Source organism: Penicillium paradoxum, assembly GCF_028828445.1.
Source record: "Penicillium paradoxum strain IBT 22861 chromosome Unknown utg000005l_segment0_segment0, whole genome shotgun sequence".
Taxonomy (NCBI): domain Eukaryota; kingdom Fungi; phylum Ascomycota; class Eurotiomycetes; order Eurotiales; family Aspergillaceae; genus Penicillium; species Penicillium paradoxum.
In genome coordinates, this window is record NW_026643183.1 from 4,277,339 (window position 1) to 4,305,216 (window position 27,878).

Consider the following 27,878-nt stretch of genomic DNA (forward strand, 5'->3'; position numbering starts at 1 on the left):
ACAGCCCACAACCATGGGTATTATCGAGAATTCAGTGTGACACAGCATAGGCTTGATTCCGGACTAATTTCGTTTCAAAAGTCTCACGGCCATTCCAGCCTGCGAGGTTGCATCGGTCAAATCGAGCTTATTGATGGCTGCCTTGAAGGCCGACCCTTCTTGACTGCCCATCGAAATCAAAATCAGAATTTCAACTTTTCCATACAGTCCCAGAGAAGCCTAAGCATAGCCAAAGTTCTACTGATGCCCAGAGATCGCAGAATAACAATCATCAACCATGTCATGTCCGCCGGGGAGCGATAACAACTTCGGCCCGCGTGTGAATCCCCTCTGCCGCTCCTTTGATTTTACTCTTCTCTTCGAGGATACGCTATTCACAATAGTACCGGCAAGTTTATTGGTGGTTACCACAGCTGCTCGTCTCCCGGTGCTTATTCGTGCCTCGGTCAAAGTCACTTCGTATTCTCTGGCCACTGGGAAGCTTGTATGTTGAACTCGACGTTGACCTCATTCACAGTCCCAGAAAGTCGGATTTAACCAGACTGGATATATAGATCATTCTTGGAATATTGCTCCTCCTGCACTTGCTATATCTCATTTTCCGACTCTTAGATCCTCAGCTATATACGATTCTGTCAATGGCAGCAAATGTTCTGGATATAGTTGCTCTCGCAGCATCGATGCTACTCTCATGGCTAGAGGACCAGCGTTCTATCCGGCCGTCAGACCTGCTGATCGTCTACTTCACTGTGAAATGTCTCCTTTCGTTATCACGCGCTCGGACGCTATGGCTACTGTCGACAAATACTCCGAGATCAGCCATTGTGTGGATATTAATCTGCGTTGTCACAGTGGTGGCACTGTTCCTTGAGTCGATGCACAAAACCAGACTTCTGCGCACGACATATCAACAATCAAACAAAGAATTCATCTCAAGCTTTTGGGTTCGAAGCCTCTTTATTTGGGTGATTCCGCTCTTTCGAAGCGGATATTCAACAATCATTTCTGTCCAAGACATGCCTGATGTTGATCATGCGCTGCAAGGCATATCTGCGAGGAAAAGGTTGCAGATTGCATGGGAGACAGGTAAAGTTGGATCATTTGTCTCTTGATCCCAAGCCAATAGGCTAACAGAGCCTTGAATTTAACAGTGTCACCGCAATGCAATCATCGTTTGCTCGGAGCAGCCTGTCGTGCATACCTTCTGCCACTTCTTAGTGCTATAATTCCTCGGCTATGTCTATCTGCGTTCAAATTCTGCCAGCCCTTCTTGATCTCTGCGACATTGACATTTATTTCCACACCAACGACAGCCGAAAACCGAGCATATGGACCTGCCTTGGTTGGGGCTTATGTGCTCACATATTCCGGGATGGCAGTGAGTCCCCAATCCAGCAAGCGCCGCTTGATCACCCGCCGAGATAGCCACGTCACTAACATAAGCTCGAGTTGTCAAACGCAGTGTACTGGCGGCAGGCATTTCGTCTGAGTACCATGTTTCGTGCCGGTTTCATTTCCCTTATCTACAGACAAACCCTAAAGCTAAGGATAAGTGATTTCAAAGATAAGCCTGCGATCACATTGATGGGCACTGACGTTGAGCGCATTGTAGCCACGCTCCATGGACTCCATGAAGTATGGGCATCTCCTTTGGAGGTTGGGGTTGGATTGTTTCTCCTAGAGCGACAACTGGGAGTCGCATGTTTGATCCCGGCAGTCATTTCGCTAAGTAAATGGGGACTACATTGAATCTCTTAGGTGTACACTCTGACTAGCATAGTTGCCGTCGTAGGAACAATTCCAATATCCCAAAGGTCGAACGAAGCTTTTGGCAATTGGATCGAACGCGTACAAGCCAGGTTGAGTATTACAGCTAGCATGTTGCATGACATGAGAGCCGTCAAAATGTTAGGTTTGAGTGAAAAGCTCTTCGATTGCATATCCCAGTTGCGGAGGTTTGAACTGCAAGTCTCTGAAAGATTCCGGTTCCTGCTCATTGGACAAATCATTTTATGTAGGCTGTCAAACTTGCCGAGAGTGTTCATCATAGGACATACTAATATGGGACTCCCGAGTAGCGACCATTCCTCTCACTTTAGCGCCTTTCGCCACATTCGTGATCTTCACCATTATCTCTTTGGCGAAAGAAGGCGAGGCGCTCCTTTCAACTCGGGTGTTCACATCACTCTCTCTCATCTCGTTGATGACCGCGCCCCTGCTGGTTTTTGTTCACGTTCTCCCATCCCTCTATCAGTCTATTGCATGCTTCGATCGAATTGAAAGATATTGCACCAAAGTTCCTTTCGATGTGACAATTGGAGATACAACAAAACACGATATAAGGCTCTCTGAATTGAGCGCAACCCAAACGCCGAACTCTCAAGAATCGGTAGTCGAGTTTCGCAGTGCTAGCTTTGCATGGAGTCAGGAGGGCGCTCCTGCTTTGCGGGATTTGCAGCTCGCTATCAAAGGAAAATCGATCACAGCAATTATCGGACCTGTGGGCAGCGGCAAGTCAACTTTGCTTGAAAGTGCACTTGGCGAGACTGTATTGATCGGGGGATCATTCTCCCCATCTCGCTCACTTGTTGCGTATTGTCCTCAAAGTGCTTGGATCATCAATGACACAATTCGTCAGAACATCATCGGCCCCTTGGAGTTCAATGCTCAATGGTATAAGTTCGTCGTTTGGGCTTGTGCTTTGGAGGGGGATTTTGATGAGATTCCAGAAGGAGACCTATCCAGGGCTGGGAGCTCTGGAGTAAACCTCAGCGGTGGACAAAAGCAAAGGATTGTAAGCATTGTCACATTGAGAAGATTGAAAAAGACCAAAGGCTCTAATTGAAGACAGTCTCTTGCACGGGCGGTATATTCCCGCGCCCCAATCTTGATATTAGATGATGTGTGCAGTGGGCTAGACATCAAGTCCATTTCCACTATATCCTCTCGGCTTTTCGCATCCGATGGCCACTTCAGAAGCTCTGGAAAGACTGTTATTATGGCAACTCATGACTGTAGATCTAGAATATCTGACGTCGTCTAGTGCTAGGCTAACTTGACGGTAGATTGGTCACTTCACTATACAGATGAGATCGTCGTATTGGAAGAGGGAAGGATCACGAATATCACAACATATGAACAGATGTGCTTCCCCTTACTGCAAGACAGTCATTATGAAATCAGCGAAAGTTCATCCAAAAACCGCCTTGACCCTCCTGGAAGGTCGCCCTGGGCAGAGAGCGCCCATCCAATTACTCAATCTCCGACCCTTGAAGCGCCTAATTCGGATTTTTCTCGCAGAGATGGCAACTGGTCGGTCTATGCATTTTATCTTCAATCCGCTGGTTGGAAGATGGCTCTGATCTTGGCAATATCAATTGTGCTTTTTGGGGTTTCGGATAGGGTGACCAGTACGATATCTATGCTACCCAGAAAGCAAAACGGATTCTCTCACTGTTTGCTGACAATCACCTAGCCATATGGCTTCAAAAGTGGTCGGAGGCTAATGAAAAGCATCCGAACCAAAACCTTGGGCTTTACCTTGGAGTTTATTCGGCGCTGTTTGTGATTTCCCTTTTATCGCTTGTCAGCGCTTGCTGGTCAGTCTCTGTTGTTTTGACATGAAGTCATATATTTTTGACCGAAGAGGATACAGGGCATTGTTTATTCGAGTCATAAACAACACAGGGTTGGCATTGCATGGTTGCTTACTTCGATCTATGGTGAAGCAAGTCCTTGCCATCCACGAGTATTTATACTGGTTGGGCTACTAACTTTGAGCTCTAGTGCGCCTTTTAGCTTTTTTCAGAAGGTCGATGCTGGGTTGACCACGAATCGGCAAGTCTTGATTTGATATTCTTCATAAACTCCACGCTGAGCCTTTGCAGTTTCAGCCAGGATATAGAACTCATCGATATGAGCCTTCCTGTTCAAGCAATCAATACGTATATTGGTGAATAGTTCCCAATCGCACTATACGCAGATCTCCATCTACAGAATGATTGACTGGATTTGTAGGATTTGCTAACTGCTGTGTGCAACTTGTCATTCTGTGTACCATGGGGAAGTATCTTACAATAACAGTCCCTATATTAGGAGTTATCTTGTTTTTTGTCCAGGGCTACTATCTTCGCACCTCGAGACAAGTGCGCCTGCTCGACATTGAAGCGAAGTCTCCCCTCTTCAAACTGTTTATCGAAACCATGCAGGGTATATCTGTCATCCGTGCTATGAAATGGACAGGACCGTTTCAAGAGCATTTGGAAGCTTCACTTGATCGATCACAGAAGCCTTTCTATATGCTCTTGTGCATTCAGCAATGGCTACAACTTGTGTTAGACTGTCTTGTGATGTGTCTAGCTACCATTCTTGTCACTTTAGTTATCTCTTTAAAGGGCCAGTTTGCCGCAGGCGCCATCGGCGTAGCCTTGAACTTGATACTGAGCTTTAGCACGGATCTCATGCTCCTTATAAAGTCATGGACTGTACTCGAGACTTCCATCGGGGCTGTCTCTCGCATCCAAGACTTTATTACCAATACACCGTCTGAAGTTCAACCCGAAGCTAGGGTGACTACTCGTCCTACTCACTGGCCTGCTCGTGGGGAAGTTATATTCCGGAACATCGTCGTGGCATATGAGTAAGTCTGTTTTGGTAATTCTTCCCAAGATCACTCCAATCAAACTGACTAGGCTAGCCCGACCGCACCGGCGATTCTGAATGATGTATCCCTCTCCATCAAACCCGGTGAAAGGATTGCCGTCTGTGGCCCATCGGGTAGTGGCAAAACGTCACTGATCCTTGGATTGTTACAGATGGTTGATCTACGAAGTGGAACTATCCAAGTAGATGGCATAGATCTGAAAACTTTGCAATGCACTGAGGTGCGATCTCACATCAATGCTATTCCACAGGAACCCTTTTTCATGCCTGGGAGCCTGAGATTCAACCTAGACCGCTCTTCTGCCACAATCAACCCCGTTTCGGACGCTTGCCTTATTGCGGCGCTTGAAAGGGTAGGATTATGGAAAAGGATTGCCAGCAGCGGCAATGGAGGGCTCAACCAGCTGGTCTCAATATCAAACTGGTCAGGAGGTGAGCGCCAACTCCTTGCGCTGGCGCGAGCATTGGTGATGAAAAGCTCAATCCTGGTGATGGACGAAGCAACTAGCAGGTATGCCACGCGATCCGACTGTTTTATGAATACCAAAGTTGACTCATGCGATGTTCTAGTGTGGACTGGGAAACAGAAGCCAAGATACAGGATATAATTGAGCAAGAGTTTGCATCACACACCGTTATCTCCGTTCTGCATCGTTTGCGCTATGTCGAGCAGTTCGACCGTGTCGTCTTGATGAAGCAGGGTCGTCTGGTCGAGTGTGATCGCCCTCAGACTTTGTTAGCTACACGATCGGAATTTCGGGACTTTTATGATGCTAGGCAATCTGAGTAAACTGAATGGATGATGTTCATACCACTGCCCTGGGAGTGTAGACGCGTTTGATCAAATCTAGGATATAACTAGATATACATATGGGGGGAGGGGGTAAGAATGAGACGAGTACATGAATTCAGAATATGAATATACAAGAACAAATTAAAAAATGAGGATTGAAGTCGCAAAGATCACAATCAGAGGGGATAAATGAGTTGTTGCGGCTGGATATGAGAGGGACGTTGTCGCTGCGTGTTTGATGATTTCCTGTCACGCACAAGCTCAAAGACACTGGCTTCTTTTGTACCCCAACCTCTTCCCTCATCACTCCTCTCTATTCTCATTTCACCTTACATCTTGACCCTACTGACGAGAGACTTCATCATGCGAGGCGAGGTACGTATGAACTTTGTTCTATCTTACCGTCATCATATCAAGCACGCCTCATCTGGCCTGTCATCCACCTGATATACAAGTCTGAACCAGTGAAAGGGACACCGATATTAACTCAACACCAGGTCTGTCACGTACACATTGGTCAGGCAGGTACACAGCTTGGCAATGCCGCCTGGGAATTGTATGTCTGCACTCTGTCTTGTCTTCCTAGTCCATCTGCTAATTGAGCGGAAACACAGGTACCTACTCGAACATGGTCTGCAGCCTGATGGCTGTGTCGATCCCAATGTAACCGATGAGGCTACGAAAAGCGGCTCTTATGAGACTTTCTTTACTGAGACTTCTGCCGGCAAATATGTTCCTCGTTCCATCTTCGTCGATCTTGACCCTTCTGTATGTGGCGGATGGCCAAGCGCTAGACCTGGAGAGAATAATAGCTGACTATTTATGATAGCCCATCGATGAGATTCGCTCGGGTACCTACCGCGATCTTTTCCGTCCGCAGCAGCTGATCAGTGGCAAGGAAGATGCCGCCAATAACTGTACGATTGATTTGGCTTATTGGCTTCCAGAGAAAGCGAGAACTAAGGACCTAACACTCTGCAGATGCTCGTGGTCACTATACAACCGGGAGGGATATTTCTGGTGTGGTAATTGACAGCCTTCGTCATATCGCTGGTACGAAACTTCCATCTTAACGTCGGCCTTCGCGCCCTTAGCTAATATACCCATAGAGAACTGTGATTGCTTGCAGGGATTTCTGATTTTCCACTCCTTTGGTGGTGGCACAGGCTCTGGCTTTGGTTCCCTGCTGCTAGACCATCTGACCAACATGTATGGCCGCAAGTCAAAGCTGGAATTCTCGATCTACCCTTCTCCGCGCACATCGACGGCCGTGGTAGAGCCCTACAACGCCGTTTTGTCCACACACAGCACCATTGAGAATTCCGACTGCACCTTCCTAGTTGATAACGATGCCGTGTATAATATCTGCCGCCGCAACTTGGACATACCGCGTCCTGGCTATGAGCACCTGAACCGTCTTATTGCCCAGGTGGTGAGCTCCATTACGTCCAGCTTGCGATTTGATGGTGCACTCAATGTCGATTTGGCTGAATTCCAGACCAATCTTGTCCCATATCCTCGTATCCACTACCCGCTCATCTCGTATGCGCCAGTGATCGGTAGCCAGTGCAGTTCCCACGAGAGCTTCAAGGTGCAGGATCTAACATTCCAGTGTATGTATGAGACATTCTAATTGGATGGTGGTTCCCTTCTGACATGCCACAGGCTTTGAACCTAACAACCAGATGGTTAACTGTAATCCACGAAAGGGCAAGTACATGGCCGTGGCTCTACTCTACAAGGGAGATGTTGTACCCCATGATTGTACTAGGGCTGTGCACGCCCTCAAGACCAGAGGCAGTTTCAGTCTGGTCGAGTGGTGCCCCACTGGGTTTAAGCTAGGCATCAACTATCAAAAGCCTGTGCGTCGTCCTGACGATGAACTTGCGTGTGTCGATCGTTCGGTCAGTATGTTGTCTAACACGACAGCCATTGCAGAGGCATGGAGCCGCCTTGATCATAACTTTGATCTTATGTATTCCAAGCGTGCATTCGTCCACTGGTATGTTGGCGAGGGCATGGAGGAAGGCGAGTTCTCTGAAGCGCGTGAAGATCTTGCGGCTCTTGAAAAAGACTATCAGGAGGTGGCTGAGGATAGCGGCCCAGAGGAAGGGGTTGAGTACTAACTGGACTTGACTCGTGCCCGTAGCTTGCGTCACGCATTGATATGGGATTCTGTCTGTACATCCCTCACGCTATCTCTGTGAGGCTCTTCCGGCTTCCATGACCTTCCAACTATGTATTCCGTCTGTGGCTAATGAGACGTCCTCGCTGATTGAGGAACTCAGGTAAAGAAGAGTGGGAATGGATCATAGCACACAAAAAAAAAGAGAGAAAACAAACAATGTAATCCCAGTCTGCGTTGCCTTTTGCGCCGATATTGTAGGTCTAAGATCCGAATGCTGTAATTCAAAAAAGAACGCCACCGAAAACTCCATGCCAAATGGCGAATTAAGAATAGTAATACAGGGTGAGTATTGCCTTCACCTATCAGTTGCGACCTCAAGCTCTCGAAGGACTTTCAATGCATGTTCATAGGTCCACATCGTAACAGCACTTGCTGGTGCTGCCTTGAGTAAACTCACTGTCAAACCACGGTACAGGCCACGCACGCCCTGGGTACGGAGGATCATTGCAATGCTTTCGAGGACCCCTTCGTACTCTGGGATATTGCTATGGACATAGCGTGTTCGCGTGGGTCCTTGTACTTGCAAGCGCTTGCGCACCAGATCGAGCGGGAACACACCTGTCTTGGCAAATACGCTGGCCATCACACCGGCAGCAGCATCCCCTGTACCCAAAGGCAGAATATCCCAGGTTGTCATGACTGGGCGAAGTGCCTCATATGCCGTGAAAAAAAGTCCCATGTATGGCACAATTTGGGCCACGGCAGCGGAACAGCCTCGGAAGAACCCTGGGACACCCTCCTGGCGAGCAATATCCACCACCGAGGCACGCAACGAGCTATACACACGGTCAGTGCCTTGGGCGGCAAATCGCGTGCGGAGGAGGTCGAGAGGATATGTTGCGCCTGTGGCGCATCCCCCTGCTACTGCACCAGAGATGAAAGATTCAGCGGGCTGAGGGAGTCGGTAGGTGCCAAGTTGGGCAAGAGCCTGGGTTGTGCCTCGATATACGGTGAATTGAATGGCGCCGTAGCAGACATACATCATTTCGGCGGGAATATTGCCCTTCCATAGGCCCTATGAAATCGACAATCTCGTTAGAATACCGGGATCCACATAAAGCAGCAAGATCATCAGTTCGACATACAGTAATTCCCTCTTGTCTCACAATCGCTTGCATGGTGGACAGCGTCCCCTTATAGATAGGGCCTTTGATACCATTATGAGAAGCAGGGTCTGACAATGAATGGATTTGCAATTGTAGCCGGATCTTGACGACGTCCAGCGGCGCAATACAGAACCGTGAAATCAATCCTGCGATTCCGCCGGCCAGTATGACCTGTCGCTTGGTGCCTTCATCTTTGAGATGCTCGCCCCCGGCCGACATGAGTTGATTCTGGTTTTTTATACAGACTATGGACGTCTGAATATTGGTTATATTAGGTGAGAGAAATTGAAGCGCATGTTTATCCGGCGAGGCTGGTTTGGAATGAGACGAATAGGACAAATCAAAACAAATTATCTGGACATCGAAGCAATTTACGTAACCGGAGAATGATATTGCTGCCTAAGGTGTTTGCATACGGGTAGTTGACCCGACCCACAGCCTCAGGCATCCTTTCAGCCTGAGGCATACGTTACGCCTCAGGCATAAAATTATACTTCAGGCACCCGGATCATCATTTTCGAGCCGAGGTAATTACTTGCAGGTATGGCCCCACCATGCGCCGTTGTCTCCGGAGCTTCTTCAAATACTTCATACGTTCTGCGCTCTGTCTCTGAAACTTCCCATTATCGAAGTTTTCTTCGTAGTTGTGTCGCATGCTCTTGCCCCTCATGCAGCGTCTGCAAACTCCAATCCTCCGGCAGCTGCCACGGGCGTTATTATACAATGGACCGCGCCGCAACTTGACAGCCACCGCTAGCCGGTTCAACGGTGCTCTGGAGCAGGACTCTTATAATAAGCCGGAGCTTGTGACCGCACAGGCCGGGATTCCACTGTCGGTTCCACAGCAATTCAGCAATTCAGATGGCAACCTCCAACACTCCACGTCTGGCGTACCTCAAAGTATCATTGAGAAAGTTGGGAAGCCTGGGTCTTTCTGGGTTGGAAAGGAGGAATTGTATTTGCATATGGATGATCAAAAAACCATCAGACTGCCATACACCTATCTGCGTGATCTATGCCAGTGTGGATCGTGTAAGGATCAGCACTCGAAGCAGCGCTCCTTTCGAACAAGTGACATTCCCAAAGACATTGCTCCAAGCCGGGTCAATTGGAACGGTAAACAGCTGTCGATCACATGGGCGAACGATATTTCAGAGCCGAATACGGCTCACGAATCTACCTGGGATTGCGAGTTCCTAAAAAGGCCCGTTTTCAACACTCATCAACAGCATCAGAGCGCGGATTGCAAGCGATTCTTCTGGGGAAGAGATGAGATGATCAAAATGCAACATTGGGTGTCTTACGAGGATTATACAACAGATGAGTCCAAGTTTGCTACGGCAATGCGGGCATTGCAGCGCCAGGGCCTCATTTTTGTTAAAGACATTCCCAAATCGCGTTCGATGGTTGAAAAGGTTGCCACACGTATGGGACCCCTGCGCAACACATTCTACGGCTCGACTTTCGATGTACGCACCGTCCCGGAGGCGATAAATGTGGCATATACCAACCAATTCCTTGGATTCCACATGGATCTGATGTACATGAACGAGCCACCTGGATACCAGCTCCTCCACTGCCTGGAGAACTCGTGCTCGGGGGGCGAGTCAATGTTTGGAGACACGTTCTATGCTGCCGAAGTCATGAAGTTGCAATACCCAGAAGAGTATAAACTGCTTTGCGAGCAACGTTTAGGGTACGAATACAGGCACGAGAATCACATCTATTATAACGAGAGGCCCGTGTTTGAGCATGATCCCCAGACAAAAGAGCTACGTCATGTTAACTATGCACCTCCCTTTCAATCTCCGCTCCCAACACCCGATGGCAAAGACCACGATGCTAGCTTGGTGAACAAGCTACGGGACTCCCTTGCCAAATTCACTTCTATTATCGATAAAGAGGACCACATCTTCGAACTGAAGCTGAGCCCTGGAGAGTGTGTCATTTTCGATAACCGACGAACTCTCCATGCTCGCCGCCAATTTAACTCTAGCGAAGGATCTCGCTGGTTGGCAGGAGCATATGTTGACACAGACGCTCTGCTCTCCCGCTTCGCCGTCTGTCAACACCAGCAGCCATCTGCCTGGAGACATAACTCTCTGGAAAGCCCCGTGTACCAGCAGGAGAAAAGGGACACACAATAAATATACAAAGCGGAGAACAATAAGTCGAGGACCGAGATACCATCCACAAAGGAGCGAAACCACATCAAACATGACACGAAGTTTGAAAAGGGCAAGGCATGTCAAGTGCTGCAGATTGATCCTGCAAGAATCTCATTCATAGCGAGGATTTTGTGTTCGTTTCTCAAAGCGTTCGAATGCATACATGTATCTACAGTTTCCTATCCGAACTCTGTCTATTTTTCAAGGAGCGCTCACGATCGAAATGAATGTATCTCCATGCGTGCTTGCGCTGTTAAGGACTATAGGCACCACGATAAATGGGCTACGCTTTCAAAAGTAACAACTGAATAGTCAGGACCTGGCCATTGAAAGAGATTCCAACACGAAGACAGGGATGTATGTATCTTTTCATTCGACGCCACGGAGAATGTCGCCGAGAAAGTCTCCGGAGCCATTTCTGAGCCCCTCCCTCCAATGTATATAATTAACCGGTCAGCTCCGTAGGGTAACATCAGTAAGACTGTTCTTCCGAACCCATGAGATCAAGCCTCTGAAATTGCGATAATGGCGACCGTCGCTTTCTCGCAGTATGCCAAAAGCCTCAATCTCTCCTCCAACCACACCTATAGTTATGTATACATCCCATGTTCCGTACCATTCCTCTCCACCGTGTTGTTCTTGCATGGATTTCCATCATCTTGCTACGATTGGCGTCATCAAATACGCTATCTTCAAGGTTGCGGATATGGCATCCTCGCCCCAGATCTACTGGGATATGGAGGGACCAGCAAACCCGCTTCGGCGGAGCAATACAGGACCAAGAGAATGGCAGGGGAAATAGCCGAGATCCTAGCACACGAAAAGCTCGAGAAGGTCCATGCGGTTGCCCACGACACGGGGTGTACTTTGCTTTCTCGTATCGCAGATTACCACCCAAATGTGCTCCTGTCAGCCACATTCTTGGCGGTGCCGTACTCTAGATCTGGCGAGAAGTTCAATCTGCAGGCTGTGAATGATATGACCAAACAGATCTCTGGAAAAGAGCGGTTTGGGTATTTGAGCCTTTTCGTGGATGATGAAGCTGGAGGTCTACTGGATGAACATGTAAGTATCCCTGGTTTCCCTCAACATCTCCATACCTCCGGATCGTTCTCAGGTGCTCATATCGGAACAGTGTAATTCTTTCTTCGGCCTCTTCTACTCTGGAGACCCAGAGGTATGGATCAATCACATCGGCCCAACGGGGGCAATGAAGCGATGGCTTCAAGCTGATCGTCAGGGCAAAATGCCCACTTTCATTACGGAAGAGGTGAGCATTTGACCTGTACATAGTCCTATGAAGGTATATTTGGGCATGGATCTCAAGCAATCGCGTATAGGAACGGATGACCCACCAGAGAATCATGCGCGGTCATTATGGCTCTGCACTGAACTGGTTTCGTGTGCTTGTTTGGAATTTGAATGAACCTGATGAAAAGCAGGCTACGCCAATCAAAATACCGCAGCCGGTGTTGATGGTCACCTCGGCGCCGAGCCCTATCCAACGACCCGGCGTGGAAGCGATGATGCAAGAAATAGCTGATGATTTGACCATCGGGGAGGTTCGGACCCAGGGTCACTGGCTCCAATTGGAAGCAAAAGACGAGGTGAATTCGATTCTGAGAAACTTTTTTGAAAGATGCGATACGGCACCGCGAGTGTGACAATACAGGGTAAGATGAGAGATAATGAAATGAAGATTTTGACTCTCATGAGGGAACTCAACCTTGGGAGGCTTCACACAATCCTATGGATGCCATGGTTTGCATACATCAGCTACGAGGTACATGTGCCTAAGATCATCTTGAATGTAGATTGTGAAACTGCAGCCATATACGCTTTTTATTTGGAATACAAGACAGGTTGATTTGGCGGCGTCAAGTTACTGACAGGGGCTCGTTGAATCACCTGGGCAATCATGAATCTCGAGACTTATCCATGACAATTGATGGGTTATACATTGGCCCTATCCCAACTCAATGGAACGGGATTCAATGTAGCAAAGTGAATGATGTGATACGATCAAGCATACCTATCAACCGTATCAAGACAAAACGTTTATCATTATGTGAAGACTTTTAACATCTAGCCCCAGAGACAGGGGAGTCATGGGTATCGTGCAACGACTAGCCTACCACTCAGGCAGTCACAGTAGGCTTGTTGACCGAGTGCTCACTAAGGAAATCGGGATCGCTGTTGATCTCCTCGCGGACCTATACCACCGAGTTAGTAATGTGATGAAATGAGTTGACTGGGATCAAACACATACAATGTCCAAACCACCCACTAGCTCTCCGTTCACCCACAACTGGGGGAAAGTAGGCCACTCTGCATATTCCTTCAAACCCTGGCGCACATCCTCATCGGCTAGGATATTGAAGAAGCCGTACTTGACACTGCGCTCACGGAGGATACCAACTAGTTGTCGGCTGAATCCACATTGCGGGCTGCTAGGGGTACCTTTCATAAACAACATGACAGATGCTGCTTTGACTAGTTGTTCAAGGCGGGCAAATAGTGCCTCCCGAGACTGCTCGGGTGTCAGGGCGGGGGTAGATGCGACAGCGGTTGCATTGGCCGCGTCCGCGGGAGGAGGCTGAGAAGCAGTAATGGGGCCCTGAGTGGCGGTGGTTGGAACATCCTCACGAGGAACAGCAGAAAGCGGCGGGGGAATGTTGGCCCTCGCACCATCCATCGAACCGGTCGCACCCGCAACGTTTCCGCGTCCGGCGTGGCGCTCAACAGCGTCACGCACCTTCACAGCATCACTCCCACTGATAGACTCCAAAATCTGTCCGCTACGGAGGCACACGACGAATGGCACAGCAGAAACGTCATACTCTTCTGAAATATCGGGCAGTTCCTCGGCATTGATACTGACGAACGAGATGGTGGGCGGGGCAGTGGCGGGGTACTGGGAAGCGAGTGCGGAGAGCACTGCGCCCATCTGCGCGCAGGGAGCAGCCCATGGGGTGTGGAAGTATAAGACGACCAATGCAGCGGGTGACAGGGAGGAAAGATGCGACGAGAAGTCGGCCTCGGAGGTGATTTCGGTGAGTGTCGACATGGTGGGGTGTATGGGCAAGATGGACAAGAGGAACTATAGGAAGAGGCCGAGAGGGCTTTTTGTGAAGAAAAAATCCAAAAGTAGTCAACTGAGGTCAGAAGAGAGAAGAGAAGAAGTGTCGATGGCGTGATAGATTACACAAATAAGCCCCATGCACGGTGATCGCAGATTTACAACCTTCCGGTTATCAGATCGTTCAGCGTCTCTGGCATCTGGGGTCTACCGTAAGCTCGGGTCCCGTGATCAGCTGAGATGGCACGTGACCCTGTCAACTCGAGAAGCTTATCGCGTATCATCACGTGCTACTGCATTTCCTGAATTTCGATGCGGCGAGCTCAACCAGCAAGCTTCAAATCCAGAGACAAAATGGCGAAAGATCGAAAAAGAAAGCTCAGCGCGGGGAGTCCAGATGGACCACAACCTAGCTCGCAGACTTTTGGCGTGGCTGATACCCTGTCCCTTCTCCAAAATGCCAATCACAGCAGCGAAAGTTTGAACGCTAGCCATGTGCCAAAGAAGCGCAAGCGAGTTGATGGCGAGAAAGTCAAATATCCTGATCTCACTTATGCCGAGGGAAAGCTGCAGTCACCAATTAGGATCGCAGATCTACAGGGCTTACTTCTCTATTGCTTCGCCGATGGAATCGCGCCCCAATGGATTTCCATGAAGCATTCTGGACATGTGCGCAAGGTCGTTGTACTGATGGCCCCAGGTCTAGAGATGGGCATGTTTGATGGGACGATCCCCGTGCATCAAGTACCAACAACCAGGGAACAGGAAACACAGGAAGCCAAGTCAAATGCACCAGGAGCCACCGAGGCCTCGCGACAAGACGAACGTGCTGCCGATTACGAACGATGGAAACAGGGCCTCCCGTTGCCTGACCGTTCGAATCGCTTCAACCCCAGATCTTTGACGCGCGACAACCTACCCCAACCACTTCAACCCCTGGCTGATATGTTCCCTCATATCTGGCCTGTCAAGGCGCCAGGTGACAATAAATACAACAAAGTCCATTCGCCATTGCAGGCTATCCTTATGTCTTCTTCACCGAAGCCTAAAGATGATCAGTCTCGTATGAAAGGTGCACGACCTGTCAACGTTGAGAAAGGGTTCGTCGCAAAACGAACACCAATCACGGCTTTCATTACTTCACGGGAAGATCTTGTGGAAAACGAATATCTGGTGCATCCTGCCTTCTTCACTTCTGATGAGGAACGAATCTCCCAAGCGGAGGCTCGCCAAAGAAATGGGCAATCGGTGCAAGATGGATGGGTGGATACTCATGTCCCCAACCTCGAGTCTGGTCAGCCACCTGATTCTGAAATTGAAAGTGGCAGTGTCACTGCCGGTCGGGAAGTTTTTGCCCTTGACTGCGAGATGTGTATCACCGAGGGCGGTCAATCGGAACTCACCCGTATTAGCATGGTCGGCTGGGATGGCGAGGTAGTTCTGGACGAGCTGGTGAAGCCCCCACGGCCTGTGATCAATTATCTCACACGTTTTTCTGGAATCACCCCAGAGATGCTGGAGCCAGTCACAACCACGCTTAGCGATATTCAACAACGGCTCTTGGCTATTCTTACCCCCCGTGCGATCCTTGTGGGACACTCTCTCAACTCCGACCTCACTGCACTCAAACTTGTGCACCCCTTCATTGTTGACACAAGTATCATTTACCCGCACCCGCGTGGTCCGCCACTCAAATCCAGCCTGAAATGGCTCACCCAAAAATATCAAAACAAGCAGATTCAGAACGGAATGGCGGGTCACGACTCAATCGAAGATGCTCGAGCTGTTCTTGAACTGGTGAAGTTAAAGTGTGAAAAAGGTGAGCGCTGGGGTACGAGTGATGTCTCCAACGAGAGCATTTTCCGTCGCTTATCGCGATCCACACGGCCAAATCATGTCCCTCGTCCTGGTGAAGAACGAACAGGCGCTGTGGTCGACTGGGGTAATCCAGAACGTGGGTTCGGTGCCCAAGCAACTGTGTCGATTGGCTGTCGGGATGACGATGAGGTCGTCAGCGGCGTCTCTGCTGTAATCAATGGTGATGAATCCAATCCCTCTATTCCTGGGGGTGGTGTTGATTTTGCCTGGGCTCGCATTCGTGATCTCGAGTATCTTCGCGGCTGGTGCAGCCGTTTTCCTGACCCGAACAATGCCAACGAATCCACGACTGTTATCCCTCCCCCAGAGGAAACCACCCCAACGACCAGTACTGGCGATGGCGGGTCGACCAATCTTCCGCCGACTGACGTCTTGGCTGATACCGTTTCTCGGACTGTGTCCCACATTTCACGTATTTACAACTCCCTACCCCCTGCACACTTTTCATCGTTTATTCTGGAACGGGCGATCCACGTGAAGTGAGTCGTTTACAGTCCATCCACAAGATGCATCGGGAAGAATTCCGATCTGGAAAGCCATGGGATCAATTGACATATAAATGGACCGATGTTGAAGAGCAGGCTCTGAAGAAGGCATGTGAACGTGCTCGGGAAGGTTGTGGATTCATGTGTGTCAAATAATCTGGCGAAAGCTAGACAGGACCAGACAGATCAATGATCGACTGTTTCCCCCAAATCGAGCTGCCTACGCATGGTTTTCAATGCCACGGAGACTGAGATGATGGTTGGGACGCTCCATTCACTTCCATTCCATGGTCAATCTCATGGACGGTGGAATGCATTAGATCAACTACCTAGGTAGAAAGAACAATTAAAACAATTCAAAAACATCATACAAGTTCATCATTCATATCATGTTTTGCTATCACCCAGTCACCCGGTCCGTAGTAACTCCAGTAAATGCTAAACGCTTGTGGTCCTTCTGTCTTGCGTGATGAACAATATTGCCGTTTTCCATACCAGTCATATCCCATGGTCCTTCGCAACCTTGATTGATGAATGTGCTGCGACACTGAATCTTTAAACAAAGATGGGGGAGTTCCAAGGTTGCCATCGGGGTGAACATAACGTAGGGCGACATCATCTCCGACGGGGGAATTAGGAACTGGAATCGGTGGGGCCGAAGATGCAAGACTTCAACTTCCCCCCAAATATCTTCACCACCATAAAGCCAGCCTTGATGAATCCATTCACCCGAGCAAACGCGGCCTGGCACTTGGTTGGTCTTGCGTCTGAACTCCCGAACATCGATGATGACGGTGCTCGCATTGTACCAAGGTGCAACGCTTTCAACATTCCCAAGACAAATGGCCCTATGGAACGAGTTGAAGACATCGATTTACCGGGAGACTTGAAAGATCAAGTCCTAGTATTTAAATACAAGGGAAAATATCATGCGATTGACCATGTGAGTACGACTCGGACTATGTGGACGGAATTGAGCTCATTCTTTAAGCAATGCCCTCACTCGTCGTTCCCGCTTTCACAGGGCAACCTTTTTGATATTGAAGACTTTGGGATTGTGCTTAGCGCAGGAATCACATGTCCTAAACACGGTTGGTCCTTCGATCTCTTCTCTGGGCGGGCAGATCGCGGGAACTATTCACTCAAAGTGTGGGAGGTGCAGTTGCGCGATTTGTCGACGCCCGGGAGCACCGACCAGGAGGTTTGGGTGAGGCGCAAACAAAGAATCGGTTGAGATTCACCTCCTATGGGGTATGCTAAGCCACTCGACAGCACTTTCGAGTGTGTACGAGTAAGATTCGAGTTGGAGGCTGAGACCTACGTTCCCGATAACGAACCAAGTTTCGCATCCGTCCTCGGGTGTTTCGACCTGTGCTCAGGGCTAGTGCGCCAACGAGCCCATATCCAAATACCCAGCTGGATTGGCACTGGACACATCACTGGGTCGGTGTTGACTTTGGCAGGGTGTCTCCAAGATGAAAGACGGGCGGACGGAAATAGAGATCAAGATGTGGGTGGCATAGGTCCATAACGTTTGCTACGTACATATAGGTATTGGGGTATTTTGGCACTGTTTTAAGTTCATTTTGAGAGCAATGGAAAAGTGTTTCATCACCTACGTTGTCTTATAAGATGAAAATTTGTCACCTAGGTACTGTGGACAACTCACTTAGAGCGCAACAATTAACTCCTTGGTCCTACCCCTTCGTTCGAATATCCATCTCCACACTAGATGCCACCGAGTATGTCTTATAAGCACCACTTCTGGTACCTTTCGGTGAGGATGGATCCAGGAAAAAGGCAAGAATGGCAATTGAGTCCACTGTTCCTCAGAAGCAAGCTCCAGAATCCTCAAGAATGAAGCTCACATTCCATCCTTGGCCTGTCAAACAACAGACCCCTGGCGGGTGTTCCATACGTCCGCCACATTCTTAAAATTCCTCTGTGCTGGTTAGTCACCTGGTGCCTGGTGCATGTCTTTTACAAAAGCACTCCCTGTGCCAGGGAAAACCCCCTTCTTGCTCTCCCGAGGACTTCCTTACTGTCGAAAATGCTCCTTTCAACCATTGGATTCGGTGTGCTCTGGTTGGGTACTGTCAACGCGAACAATCAAGATGGCTCACCTTCGCAATACGACTTTGTTATTGTTGGGGGAGGTACCAGTGGACTCGTCGTTGCTAACAGGCTTTCTGAGATGCGAGGTTTCACTGTGGCCGTCATAGAAGCCGGGGACTCCGTTCTCAATAATTCCAATGTTTCTACCGTTACGGGGTACGGAAAGGCGTTTGGAACCGATATCGACTGGACTTATCACACCGAAGACCAAAAACATGCGGGAGGATCGAAGCAGATTATACGGGCCGGAAAGGCCGTTGGGGGCACAAGCACTATCAACGGTAATCGGCACAATCTACGAGATCTAGTGTATCTCTGAACAGTCGGGCGTCCTCTCACACTGCTTCTTCACATAGGAATGTCATACACCCGAGCGCAGAAAGTCCAAATTGATTGCTGGGAGCAAGTTGGAAACAAGGGTTGGAACTGGAACAGCCTTTTTCCATACTATAAGAAATCCGAACAATTTCAGGTACCCACGCCAGACCAAATTAACCATGGTGCCGACTACTACATTGACCATCACGGGCAGAATGGCCCACTCAAAGTCGGCTGGCCTATAAGCATGACGAACAGCAGCTTGCTACCCAAACTTGACGAAACGTTCCAGCAGCTAGGTCTTCCGTACAACCGGGATGCCAATGGTGGGAGCATGGTAGGACTAACAGTCCATCCCAACACCGTCGATAGGGAGGCCAACGTTCGCCACGATGCAGCCCGAGCTTACTATTGGCCTTACCAAAATCGTTCCAATCTCAAAATTATATCAAACGCATACGCGAACAAGATCATCTGGGGACAGGATTCGGGCAGCGATGCAGTCGCGAAAGGGGTTGAGATTACGGGTGTCGATGGGGTTGAGACGATCTACGCTACGAAGGAGGTCATCTTATCGGCTGGGTCCCTTAAATCACCAATGCTCTTGGAGCTGTCTGGCATTGGAAATCCTGATATTCTCGGCCAGTACGACATTCCTGTCAAAGTGAATATCTCCACCGTTGGGGAGAACTTGCAGGATCAGACGAACAACGGATTCTCTTATGAAGGGAATGCGCTCTGGCTGGGTTCGCCGACTTTCTCGGCCTTGCCATCAGCGAAGCAGATCTTTGGAGGGAATATATCTGCAATTGCCTCTGTTGTCAATTCGAGCCTCGTGGATTATGCAAAATCTGTCTCAGATTACTCCAATGGCGCCGTCCAGGAAGCAAATGTATTGGCTGCATTTCAACTTCAATACGATTTGATCTTTAAATCGCAAGTTCCATATGCGGAGATAGTTTTGCTTCCTATCGCGCGCTCTTTCTCCAGTGAATACTGGCCTCTCCTTCCATTCTCGAGGGGCAGTGTGCACATTAAGTCCGCCGAAGGCTCTCATTCACCTGCCATCAATCCTAATTATTTTTCCTTCGAACAAGATCTGCACGCCCATGCCGATGTGGCTCGGTATATCCGCAAGGCATTCAGTACTGCGCCTCTCAGCAATCTTGTGGGGGAGGAACTTGCACCAGGACGGGTACTCGTTCCGGAAAATGGGTCGGATTCTACCTGGGAGACTTGGGTTAAGTCAAAATGTGAGTGACGTGGGGGTCCATAATATGCATAGAAAGTTTTGTTAACCTTCTGTTAGATCGATCGAATTTCCACCCTATTGGCACTGCAAGCATGTTACCACGAGACAAAGGTGGCGTTGTCTCCCACGATCTGAAGGTCTATGGGACGAAGAATGTCCGTGTTATCGACGCTTCCGTCTTGCCCTTCCAAGTTTGTGGCCACCTGACGAGTACTCTATATGCTGTGGCCGAGCGGGCATCAGATCTAATCAAAAGTCGATATATATTCTGAGGAAGATCAACCCTTTCCCGCACAATAGGGAAAGTTTTCCTGATTTTGTTGTCACTGCTATCCGGTCCTCACGTCTGGATACGTGGATTTTCTTCTGAACATAAATTTACCTAGGTATACGTCTAAATGAGCCCTATTCATATGTTCATCTCTCTATGCAAACAGGGCTATTGTTTGTCCCGTAGCACTATACAATAGCAACAAGGGATGTTCGCCAAAACATGGCAGTCATTGAATCCATTTGGTTCGCTTATGGATTTCACGCACTTACCTAGTATCCAAGGTCCTGGCCGCTTTGATCAGGACGCGGCTGTCAGCTGCCAGGTCGATCTACTAGAGAAAGAGTAAAAATACGATACAAAGAAGAAGGCAGGTGACAGTCGATGGGCACAGCGGTGATATCGTTGAACATGCTATCTTCATCCCCATATAGGAGACGAGAAGAAGAAAAGGCAATACCTGACACGAGAATAAGTCAAAGGACTTAGCAGGCTGTGTTGAGCCCCGTATTGGATTTTTCTTTGATCTCCTCTGGTACAAGACTAGAAATTGATTTGAGCATGACATACCTCATAGCCCAGTTATTCCACCCGTTTGCTTCATCAGACTATTATCAATCACCTAAGATAATCGGAATCCACCTATTTACATGCAAAGATATACGTCGGGGAAGGGGGCAGGCGCTTCTTTTGGAACAGCAATGCAACTAAAATAAGAATAGAATCACACAAGCCAAAACAAACCCCCCGAGGGATTAGATTGCATGATCATCCCCGACGTCACATTTTCAAGGATGTAGCAGAAGGATTCCAGACCCTCCACCAACTTTCCCCTATTCTCCACCCTCTTGTTGGCACGGATATATTTCAGAGCCAGAGGCATACTGACAATAATTGTAAGACTGCTTGTTACTATAGTTAGTAGAAATGTTACGTGGTTGATAATGGGAGAGACTTCAGCGCGAAAGACAGAGCCACCAATGATCCCTCCTATTCCGCCAGCACCGACACTCAGCGCACGTATGATAGCTCGCCTCCGCTAGCCACGGACATTATCTGATCGCCAAGCGAGAGTGCATGGGGGGTTTGATGATCTCGGGGTGTTTACAATGAAAGCACCCGCCAGTCGACTCGCTATATGAGACTTGAAGTCGAGGAATCTGTAGCCCTAGCCCTGTTATCATGTATAACAACAGGGTAGGCCATGGGGTATAATAATGGGGGAGCTTACCAATGATAGAATATGCGCAGTCGAAGATCACAAATAGCGATTGAAGGCGTAATCTGTCTGACATCCCGCCCGTGATCACCATCCATAAACATCCCAGAATGTATAGCGGGACAGTCAAGCAATGCGATACCACGAATCAGAACCCTAAGCCCTTACACAGGGGCATAGGCACCTAAAAAATAGCCGACTGCATAGTTTGAACACTGTAGTGGTTATGGAACGGAGGCCTAGATCAGCCAGTTGGGAAAATTCATACGACAGAATTCCGGTGAACGTGGAAACCGGAGTCCCGATGCAGTAGAATAGAGCCACACGCCGGTGAAGTTCGTACCGAAGATACTAGGCACCAAGTCATCATGTACAACGATCCAGGAAACACGCCTACCTCGAATAATTCTAGGGGCAGACGTAGGGGACTCAGGTCCTACCATTGTCGAACGAAAGCCAGACAAATTTGGGTTATACCCCAGAGCAAAGCAATTGACGTGAAGTACGTTCGAGCACTCATCTTGCGAAGTGGGACGATAGTAATTGGCTGAAAACTTGTATATGTGATGAACATCATCGGCTAGCTGGAGAGCAATGACCCTACCAAAAGCTCTGGAGATCCTGGTAATAATTGCAACACCCATGGCGAAAAGTTGGGTTGATGAACAGAAGCTGGAAATCGTAAAACCTTGTGGCTTTTCTCTTTCTTCTGGAGACCTGTGTCAAAATCGGGCCATTTATGCATGCTACCTGAATGGGCGTACCCCATAGATGCCAATATATTCTGACCGTTCTTTCCTAGGATTCTTTCTTCTCTTCTGCCACACCGAGGGGTCCATGTGCAAGTGTTTCGAGTCCTACCTACATGTACATGTACCTACCTGTTCCTGGACCTTATCTAATCAGGGTAGCGACGGGTTCCATGGTTGACTTGAATGAAAGTGCAGGTGTCGCTGGACGAGATGACCTCACCTCCACTTTTCTCGCGCATCACTTGTTATCCATTTGACCTAACCGAGAGAAACATTAACCGCCATATTCTCAAGCGATCAGCATGGGTGGAAAAAAGCCAGCTAAGCAAACCCTCCCCTCACTACAAGGTGATACCACGAATCGAATGATACCCAACACCTTCGCGTTATCATCATCACCTCCACGTAACGCCAAACGGCGTCGACTAAACCCTCCAGAACCCAGGTCACCGAGAACACGGTCTGAGAAACGAATACAACAGGCACAAGATCCTAAACTTCCTGGCGTATTACGTCAACACACCCGAGCTCAGTCCCTCTACTCCCAGTCTACAGAGCCATCGGAGGTTGAGCAAAAGAGCAATCTTGAGAGCGCAGCCCTCAAAGTCACCAATTACACACCTCAGAACCGTGGAGACCATGAGAACCTGCTACAGAGATCTTTACAGGCGTTCCTTGATCACCTCCCAGATGCCGGCCGGAGTGGCATTGCGAAGGATATTATTGATCTACAAGATGATGACGCCATTTATCAATACTTTCGCAGTCTGTATACCGGTCTGAGAACGCGTAGTGAGTTCTCATATACAATTTCAAACAAGCTCTTACTGACAAGCTCACTGGGAATAGTGCGCTCCCGCTCCAAGCCGCCTTCGGTCGCAAGTATCCCGACTGAGCAGCGGGACTCACATGCCGAGCGGATTTCGACAAGTTTGGACCAGCCTGTGTCGCGTACGATGGAGTTCAGAGAAGGATTGCTTCAACGTGATGGGTACCGCTGCGTTTTGACTGGGGACATGGAGTTCAGTCACTGGGAAAGTCTCGATTGCCCGGAAGATGTTATAGATCTAGGCAAAACGGAAGGGGCGCATATCATCCCCTTTTCGTATGCAGCCTGGGATCCTAGACGGGTATGTTATCGGATCCTTATCAAGGCCGAAGTACTAACGGGTTAAGAACAACCTCTTACCAGACGTATCGCGCGCATGGGAGGTTCTCTGGCGCTGTTTCCCTAGTATGAGGGCGATCGGCTTTAACCACGAGGACATCAACAGTCTATGTAATGGTCTTACGCTTACAAACTGGGTTCACGAACACTTTGGCGCATTCCGAATCGCCTTTGAATGCACTGTGAGTGTACTCCCACATGTGGAATGAGTTTGCTTCATCCTCTGCTAACCAAAATCTCGAAGGGTGCTGAGAATAAATATAAAGTCCACACATTCAAAGGGGTCAGCGATAAGTATAAGGCGCACTTTCCGCTGGAGGTTCGTTTTATAAACAAGGATACAGATAATGATCGAAGTTTGCCAAGTCCTATACTGCTCGATTGTCACTTCCGGTTGGCCAAGATCCTGAATGCTTCTGGAATGGCAGCAGCATTTGACTTTGACTTTGAAGAGTGGGAAGAGGTTAAGGTCAGGGCGGGTGGTCAGCTACCTGAGGATGGTGATATTGATATTAGTCAAGCTTTATGTGTTGGTCTTGAACTATGTGGTTATGCTATTAGAGGGATTTAGCTAAGGACCCAATGCTCGCCTCGCTCCGCTTCGACCTAATTTGGGGTTGAGAACTACTATTTGCACACCCATTTAAACCCTTTTGGGTAGACGTCCGCAATGGACTTTAAACAATATAAACATACCAATACTTAGCAGATACATAAGTAATGCAGATTTTTCTAGTATTTCTAGGTATTCAGATTACCCCCTAAATTGACTATAGGTGCCTGAATTGACTGAATTGACTGAATTGACTATAGATGAGATTAAGAAATTTAAGATTTATAAAATTTATAAAATTTAAGAAAAATGTAAATTGATAGAAAGATGCACTGACTTCTCTCTATATAAAAAAATATATATTTACACATTAATTCTCTATCACCTATTGAACCCCCGTATTAGGCTAGATCAGGGCCGGCGCCGAGATCTTCCGCGGTAAGCATATAGACTTAAACATGTGTAAAGAACAGACATTAATCAGCAGGTTTATAAGCGCTAAGACTGTATTTATGCATATAAATAGGCTTTAATAGGGGCCTCATAGGCCCCCATAATGGGCCATAGGCTTGGTTAGGCTTCGAAGGTAGGGCTTCGAACGTAGGGCACAACCAGGCCCATTGCGGAGGTCTAAGGGTAAGCTCAAAGATCGTCCTGGTAAACTCGGTTGGGGTTTCAAATGTTGGCTTGGCAGCACGTGTTTGGAGACTTAAACTTTCCCTCCTCTCTTCTCCACTCCCCTCAAATTTCACGCGAACATCAGTTCAACATGGACGAGCTCCAAAATAGCCTTGGCACTTACCCAGACTGGGGATATGTCATTTATCGCACTACCTACTCTGCTGAATCGGAAACTCTATTCCCAGTCGCTATTAGGTACATTGAAGCCTGTATTAAGAGATCATTCCTCCGAGATCACAAAGAAGATCCTACAAATAAACCCAACGAAATTTGCGCCAAATACCGGTCGACTATTGTGCAAGATCCCGCGGAATTCAATGGGGCGTCTCTCGAGGCAATTCGCGCTCATTTTGAAGCGTGGGTGGAATCTCAAGGCATGCGTGACCGCTGGAGTAAATGGCGAATGTGTATGATTATTGATGAAGAATCTCTGCAAACGCTGAAAGGTACATCAGCAGAGGCCCTTCAAAATGAGAGCCCATACCATTCCGATGATGAGCTACGATGTGTAAAGGTTCTTGAAGCATTTCCGGAAACAGATCAGTATAACACCTTTCCGGGGTGGATGAGATGTTGGACACGGTGTCTTTGGGATCTCTGGATGATGATGGGAGATGCTAGTGAGATGAGGCAGTTATTTGACGGCATTGATGATTTTCCATTTGAGGGGGTGTACTGCGGATAATTCAAAGCTGTTTCGGTCTGTGGCATTAGAGATATGTGATTCTCAGGTTATGGAAAATATTGTTCGATGGGCAGTTAAATAAATAAGAAACACATTTTTCATTTATTGATCGCGACAATATATGATTACGACATAAGGCCTATCCCATAGGGGTGGCCTAACCTAGGCTAGGTTAGGCTGATAGTACGAAACATACCGGTATTTAAAGCGTTTTATTCGCGGAAGCCTAAGTGGGGTACCCTTAGGTTAGGCAAAACCTATACCCTAGGTTACGCCGTTAATTTTCATTATACCTATTTAAAAACTTATAAGGTTATATATAATATAAATCTCTATCTAAACACTAATTTTTATAATTATAACCTAGCGGGAAGTAAAGGAAATCTCGAAAGTTAAATAGTAGCTATTCGGAAGTTTAAGTAAGGCGGAGCGGGTAAGCTTATTAGACTAAAACCGGCTAAATAGTATTTTAGGGTTCACCTTATAATTTAACTCCGTTCGCGCTAAAACTTCTATAGAGCCTTCTTTAAGTTATTAAATATACGTCGTTTAAATCTTAGACTTAGAACCCTTATTAAAAGGGTAGTAGCTCGAACTAAAGTTAAAAATCGTACTTTAGGTAGGGCTAATTAGATCGCCGACTAGTAGCTTCTAATTAGAACTCTCTAAGTTTAATATAGAATCCCTAACGCTATAAGGCCTTAAAGTATATTAACTTCTTAGTATCGCTTAGTTATATAAGTATCTTACTTTAGTCTAACTTTTAGACTTAGAACCTTTTTAGAAAGTATAAAATATATAAACTAAGTTAGTAAATTCTTATAGTATATAAAATAAGATTAAATTTATTAAAGATATAGAGGTATAATATAGTATATAGGGTTTAATAATAGGTTTAAATGATACTAGGAATAGGATCTCTTATAGAAGTATTAAATTATCTAAAGATCTAGATAATATCTGCCTTTTCCTGCTATTTATGCCCCTTTGTGTGCCGAGGATCGGAGTCCTTAATTTGGCCCCTAAAGATGAGCTTTTCGGTAGAAAAGACAAAAGAGGCGTAGCGTTGATAATCCTACGGATAAGAGAATCCTGCCTTAGGCATAGTTCTTAACACGCCCCCTTAACGTGTAGCCGTTATATATTATAAGATCATGTTATTAGGGACTAAGATAAATAAGGTTTCTTAGTCAAAAGGTATAGCTTTTAGACTATAGGAAGGTACAAAACTAGTAGTTTTATACTACGAAAGATATAGTTTTTGCACTACGAAAGATATAGTTTTTGTACTACGAAAGATATAGGGGTTTATTCTACCGAAAGTCTATATATTTTAGTGTTAAGGTTTAAACCTACGATAAACTCTATAAATTTAGGAGCCCCGAGGGGCTTTATTAGTCTATCTATAATATTTTCGGTCCCTTTTATATATATAAGCTTGATTTTCCCTCTTTTAACTTACTCGCGGATCTAGTGCTAGTATATATCGATATATTTTAAACGTCCTAAAATAGTAGAGTTCTTTATTATCGTGATCGTAGATTAGCTATCGCTATATAAAGGGATAGGGGGGAGGTATATACTCCCTTAGTAAAAGTTAAGATCTTTTAGTAGTTTTCGTAACTAAATTACCTCTCCGCTAGTAATTAAGAGGGCTATATATTTAGCTTCGGCGTTTAATTTTACTATACTAGTCTACTTTTAAGATGAGACCGACTACGGGCACACTGTTTTTACTACCGGCACACTATTGACTAACCCGTTTTGGGATATTTCCCGCTGGCCATAATTTATTCATAGGCTGTCGTATTTAATATGGTACTCCCTTAGTATTTCGGATAGTACCCGAATCTTATCAGGGCACCCTATCGCGAATGTAGAATCTTGCACGCCATCTATACTATTATGCAAAAATGAAGCTATTCCTAGATGCTGATTTGATCAAGTTTTTTTCTACTGAAAAGGGGTTTGGTGCAAAAATGAGGCTATTCCCAGATGCTGATTTGATTAAGTTTTTTTCTACTGAAAAGGGGTTTGGTGCAAAAATGAGGCTATTCCTAGATGCTGATTTGATCAAGTTTTTTTCTACTGAAAAGGGGTTTGGTGCAAAAATGAAGCTATTCCCAGATGCTGATTTGATTAAGTTTTTTTCTACTGAAAAGGGGTTTGGTGTAAAAATAAGGCTATTCCTAGATGCTAATTTGATTAAGTTTTTTTCTACTGAAAAGGGGTTTGGTGTAAAAATGAAGCTATTCCTAGATACTGATTTGATTAAGTTTTTTTCTACTAAAAAGGGGTTTGGTGTAGAAATGAAGCTATTCCTAGATACTGATTTGATCGAGTTTTTTTCTACCGAAAAAGGGGGTTTGGTGATATAGGGTTTGACTAGTTATGTGATCATAAAATAGCCTCTGTTTTGGGAGATATGCTTAATCGATAGATCTTAGCCTACCGCGCTCCTAACCTCTAGTGCTCCTATCTATACCTTATTTTTATACCTTTCTA

General features: G+C 47.2%; 11 protein-coding genes across 11 annotated transcripts; 9 read left to right on the plus strand and 2 right to left on the minus strand.

The window, feature by feature from the left end:
- Window positions 1-4,058: 4,058 nt before the first annotated feature.
- On the plus strand, window positions 4,059-5,452 carry N7457_006516 (uncharacterized protein; the record flags this gene model as incomplete). The annotated part of the gene is made up of 3 exons (XM_057177560.1): window positions 4,059-4,639; window positions 4,697-5,173; window positions 5,233-5,452. 3 exons carry the CDS (start codon window positions 4,059-4,061, stop codon window positions 5,450-5,452), a joined length of 1,278 nt encoding a protein of 425 aa, XP_057031862.1.
- Window positions 5,453-5,818: 366 nt separating this feature from the next.
- On the plus strand, window positions 5,819-7,581 carry N7457_006517 (tubulin alpha chain; the record flags this gene model as incomplete). Its single annotated transcript, XM_057177561.1, has 7 exons — window positions 5,819-5,830; window positions 5,953-6,011; window positions 6,070-6,223; window positions 6,285-6,372; window positions 6,437-6,508; window positions 6,565-7,068; window positions 7,121-7,581. The coding sequence occupies 7 exons, from the start codon at window positions 5,819-5,821 to the stop codon at window positions 7,579-7,581; spliced, it is 1,350 nt and encodes a 449-aa protein (XP_057031863.1).
- Window positions 7,582-7,938: 357 nt separating this feature from the next.
- On the minus strand, window positions 7,939-8,968 carry N7457_006518 (thiamine transporter TPC1; the record flags this gene model as incomplete). Its single annotated transcript, XM_057177562.1, has 2 exons — window positions 7,939-8,658; window positions 8,729-8,968. 2 exons carry the CDS (start codon window positions 8,966-8,968, stop codon window positions 7,939-7,941), a joined length of 960 nt encoding a protein of 319 aa, XP_057031864.1.
- A 449-nt stretch (window positions 8,969-9,417) lies between these two features.
- Window positions 9,418-10,896, plus strand: N7457_006519 (putative Gamma-butyrobetaine hydroxylase subfamily; the record flags this gene model as incomplete). Its single annotated transcript, XM_057177563.1, has 1 exon — window positions 9,418-10,896. One exon carries the CDS (start codon window positions 9,418-9,420, stop codon window positions 10,894-10,896), a length of 1,479 nt encoding a protein of 492 aa, XP_057031865.1.
- Window positions 10,897-11,442: 546 nt separating this feature from the next.
- Window positions 11,443-12,581, plus strand: N7457_006520 (alpha/beta fold hydrolase; the record flags this gene model as incomplete). The annotated part of the gene is made up of 3 exons (XM_057177564.1): window positions 11,443-11,982; window positions 12,053-12,187; window positions 12,258-12,581. 3 exons carry the CDS (start codon window positions 11,443-11,445, stop codon window positions 12,579-12,581), a joined length of 999 nt encoding a protein of 332 aa, XP_057031866.1.
- Window positions 12,582-13,055: 474 nt separating this feature from the next.
- N7457_006521 (PICOT family protein) lies at window positions 13,056-13,984 on the minus strand (the record flags this gene model as incomplete). The annotated part of the gene is made up of 2 exons (XM_057177565.1): window positions 13,056-13,130; window positions 13,187-13,984. The coding sequence occupies 2 exons, from the start codon at window positions 13,982-13,984 to the stop codon at window positions 13,056-13,058; spliced, it is 873 nt and encodes a 290-aa protein (XP_057031867.1).
- Window positions 13,985-14,350: 366 nt separating this feature from the next.
- N7457_006522 (RNA exonuclease) lies at window positions 14,351-16,357 on the plus strand (the record flags this gene model as incomplete). The annotated part of the gene is made up of 1 exon (XM_057177566.1): window positions 14,351-16,357. One exon carries the CDS (start codon window positions 14,351-14,353, stop codon window positions 16,355-16,357), a length of 2,007 nt encoding a protein of 668 aa, XP_057031868.1.
- A 663-nt stretch (window positions 16,358-17,020) lies between these two features.
- On the plus strand, window positions 17,021-17,593 carry N7457_006523 (Rieske (2Fe-2S) protein; the record flags this gene model as incomplete). Its single annotated transcript, XM_057177567.1, has 1 exon — window positions 17,021-17,593. One exon carries the CDS (start codon window positions 17,021-17,023, stop codon window positions 17,591-17,593), a length of 573 nt encoding a protein of 190 aa, XP_057031869.1.
- An 816-nt stretch (window positions 17,594-18,409) lies between these two features.
- N7457_006524 (GMC family oxidoreductase) lies at window positions 18,410-20,316 on the plus strand (the record flags this gene model as incomplete). Its single annotated transcript, XM_057177568.1, has 3 exons — window positions 18,410-18,755; window positions 18,831-20,045; window positions 20,102-20,316. 3 exons carry the CDS (start codon window positions 18,410-18,412, stop codon window positions 20,314-20,316), a joined length of 1,776 nt encoding a protein of 591 aa, XP_057031870.1.
- Window positions 20,317-22,588: 2,272 nt separating this feature from the next.
- On the plus strand, window positions 22,589-24,025 carry N7457_006525 (HNH endonuclease signature motif containing protein; the record flags this gene model as incomplete). The annotated part of the gene is made up of 4 exons (XM_057177569.1): window positions 22,589-23,078; window positions 23,136-23,416; window positions 23,463-23,636; window positions 23,699-24,025. The coding sequence occupies 4 exons, from the start codon at window positions 22,589-22,591 to the stop codon at window positions 24,023-24,025; spliced, it is 1,272 nt and encodes a 423-aa protein (XP_057031871.1).
- Window positions 24,026-24,776: 751 nt separating this feature from the next.
- N7457_006526 (uncharacterized protein) lies at window positions 24,777-25,373 on the plus strand (the record flags this gene model as incomplete). Its single annotated transcript, XM_057177570.1, has 1 exon — window positions 24,777-25,373. One exon carries the CDS (start codon window positions 24,777-24,779, stop codon window positions 25,371-25,373), a length of 597 nt encoding a protein of 198 aa, XP_057031872.1.
- Between the last annotated feature and the right edge of the window lie 2,505 nt (window positions 25,374-27,878).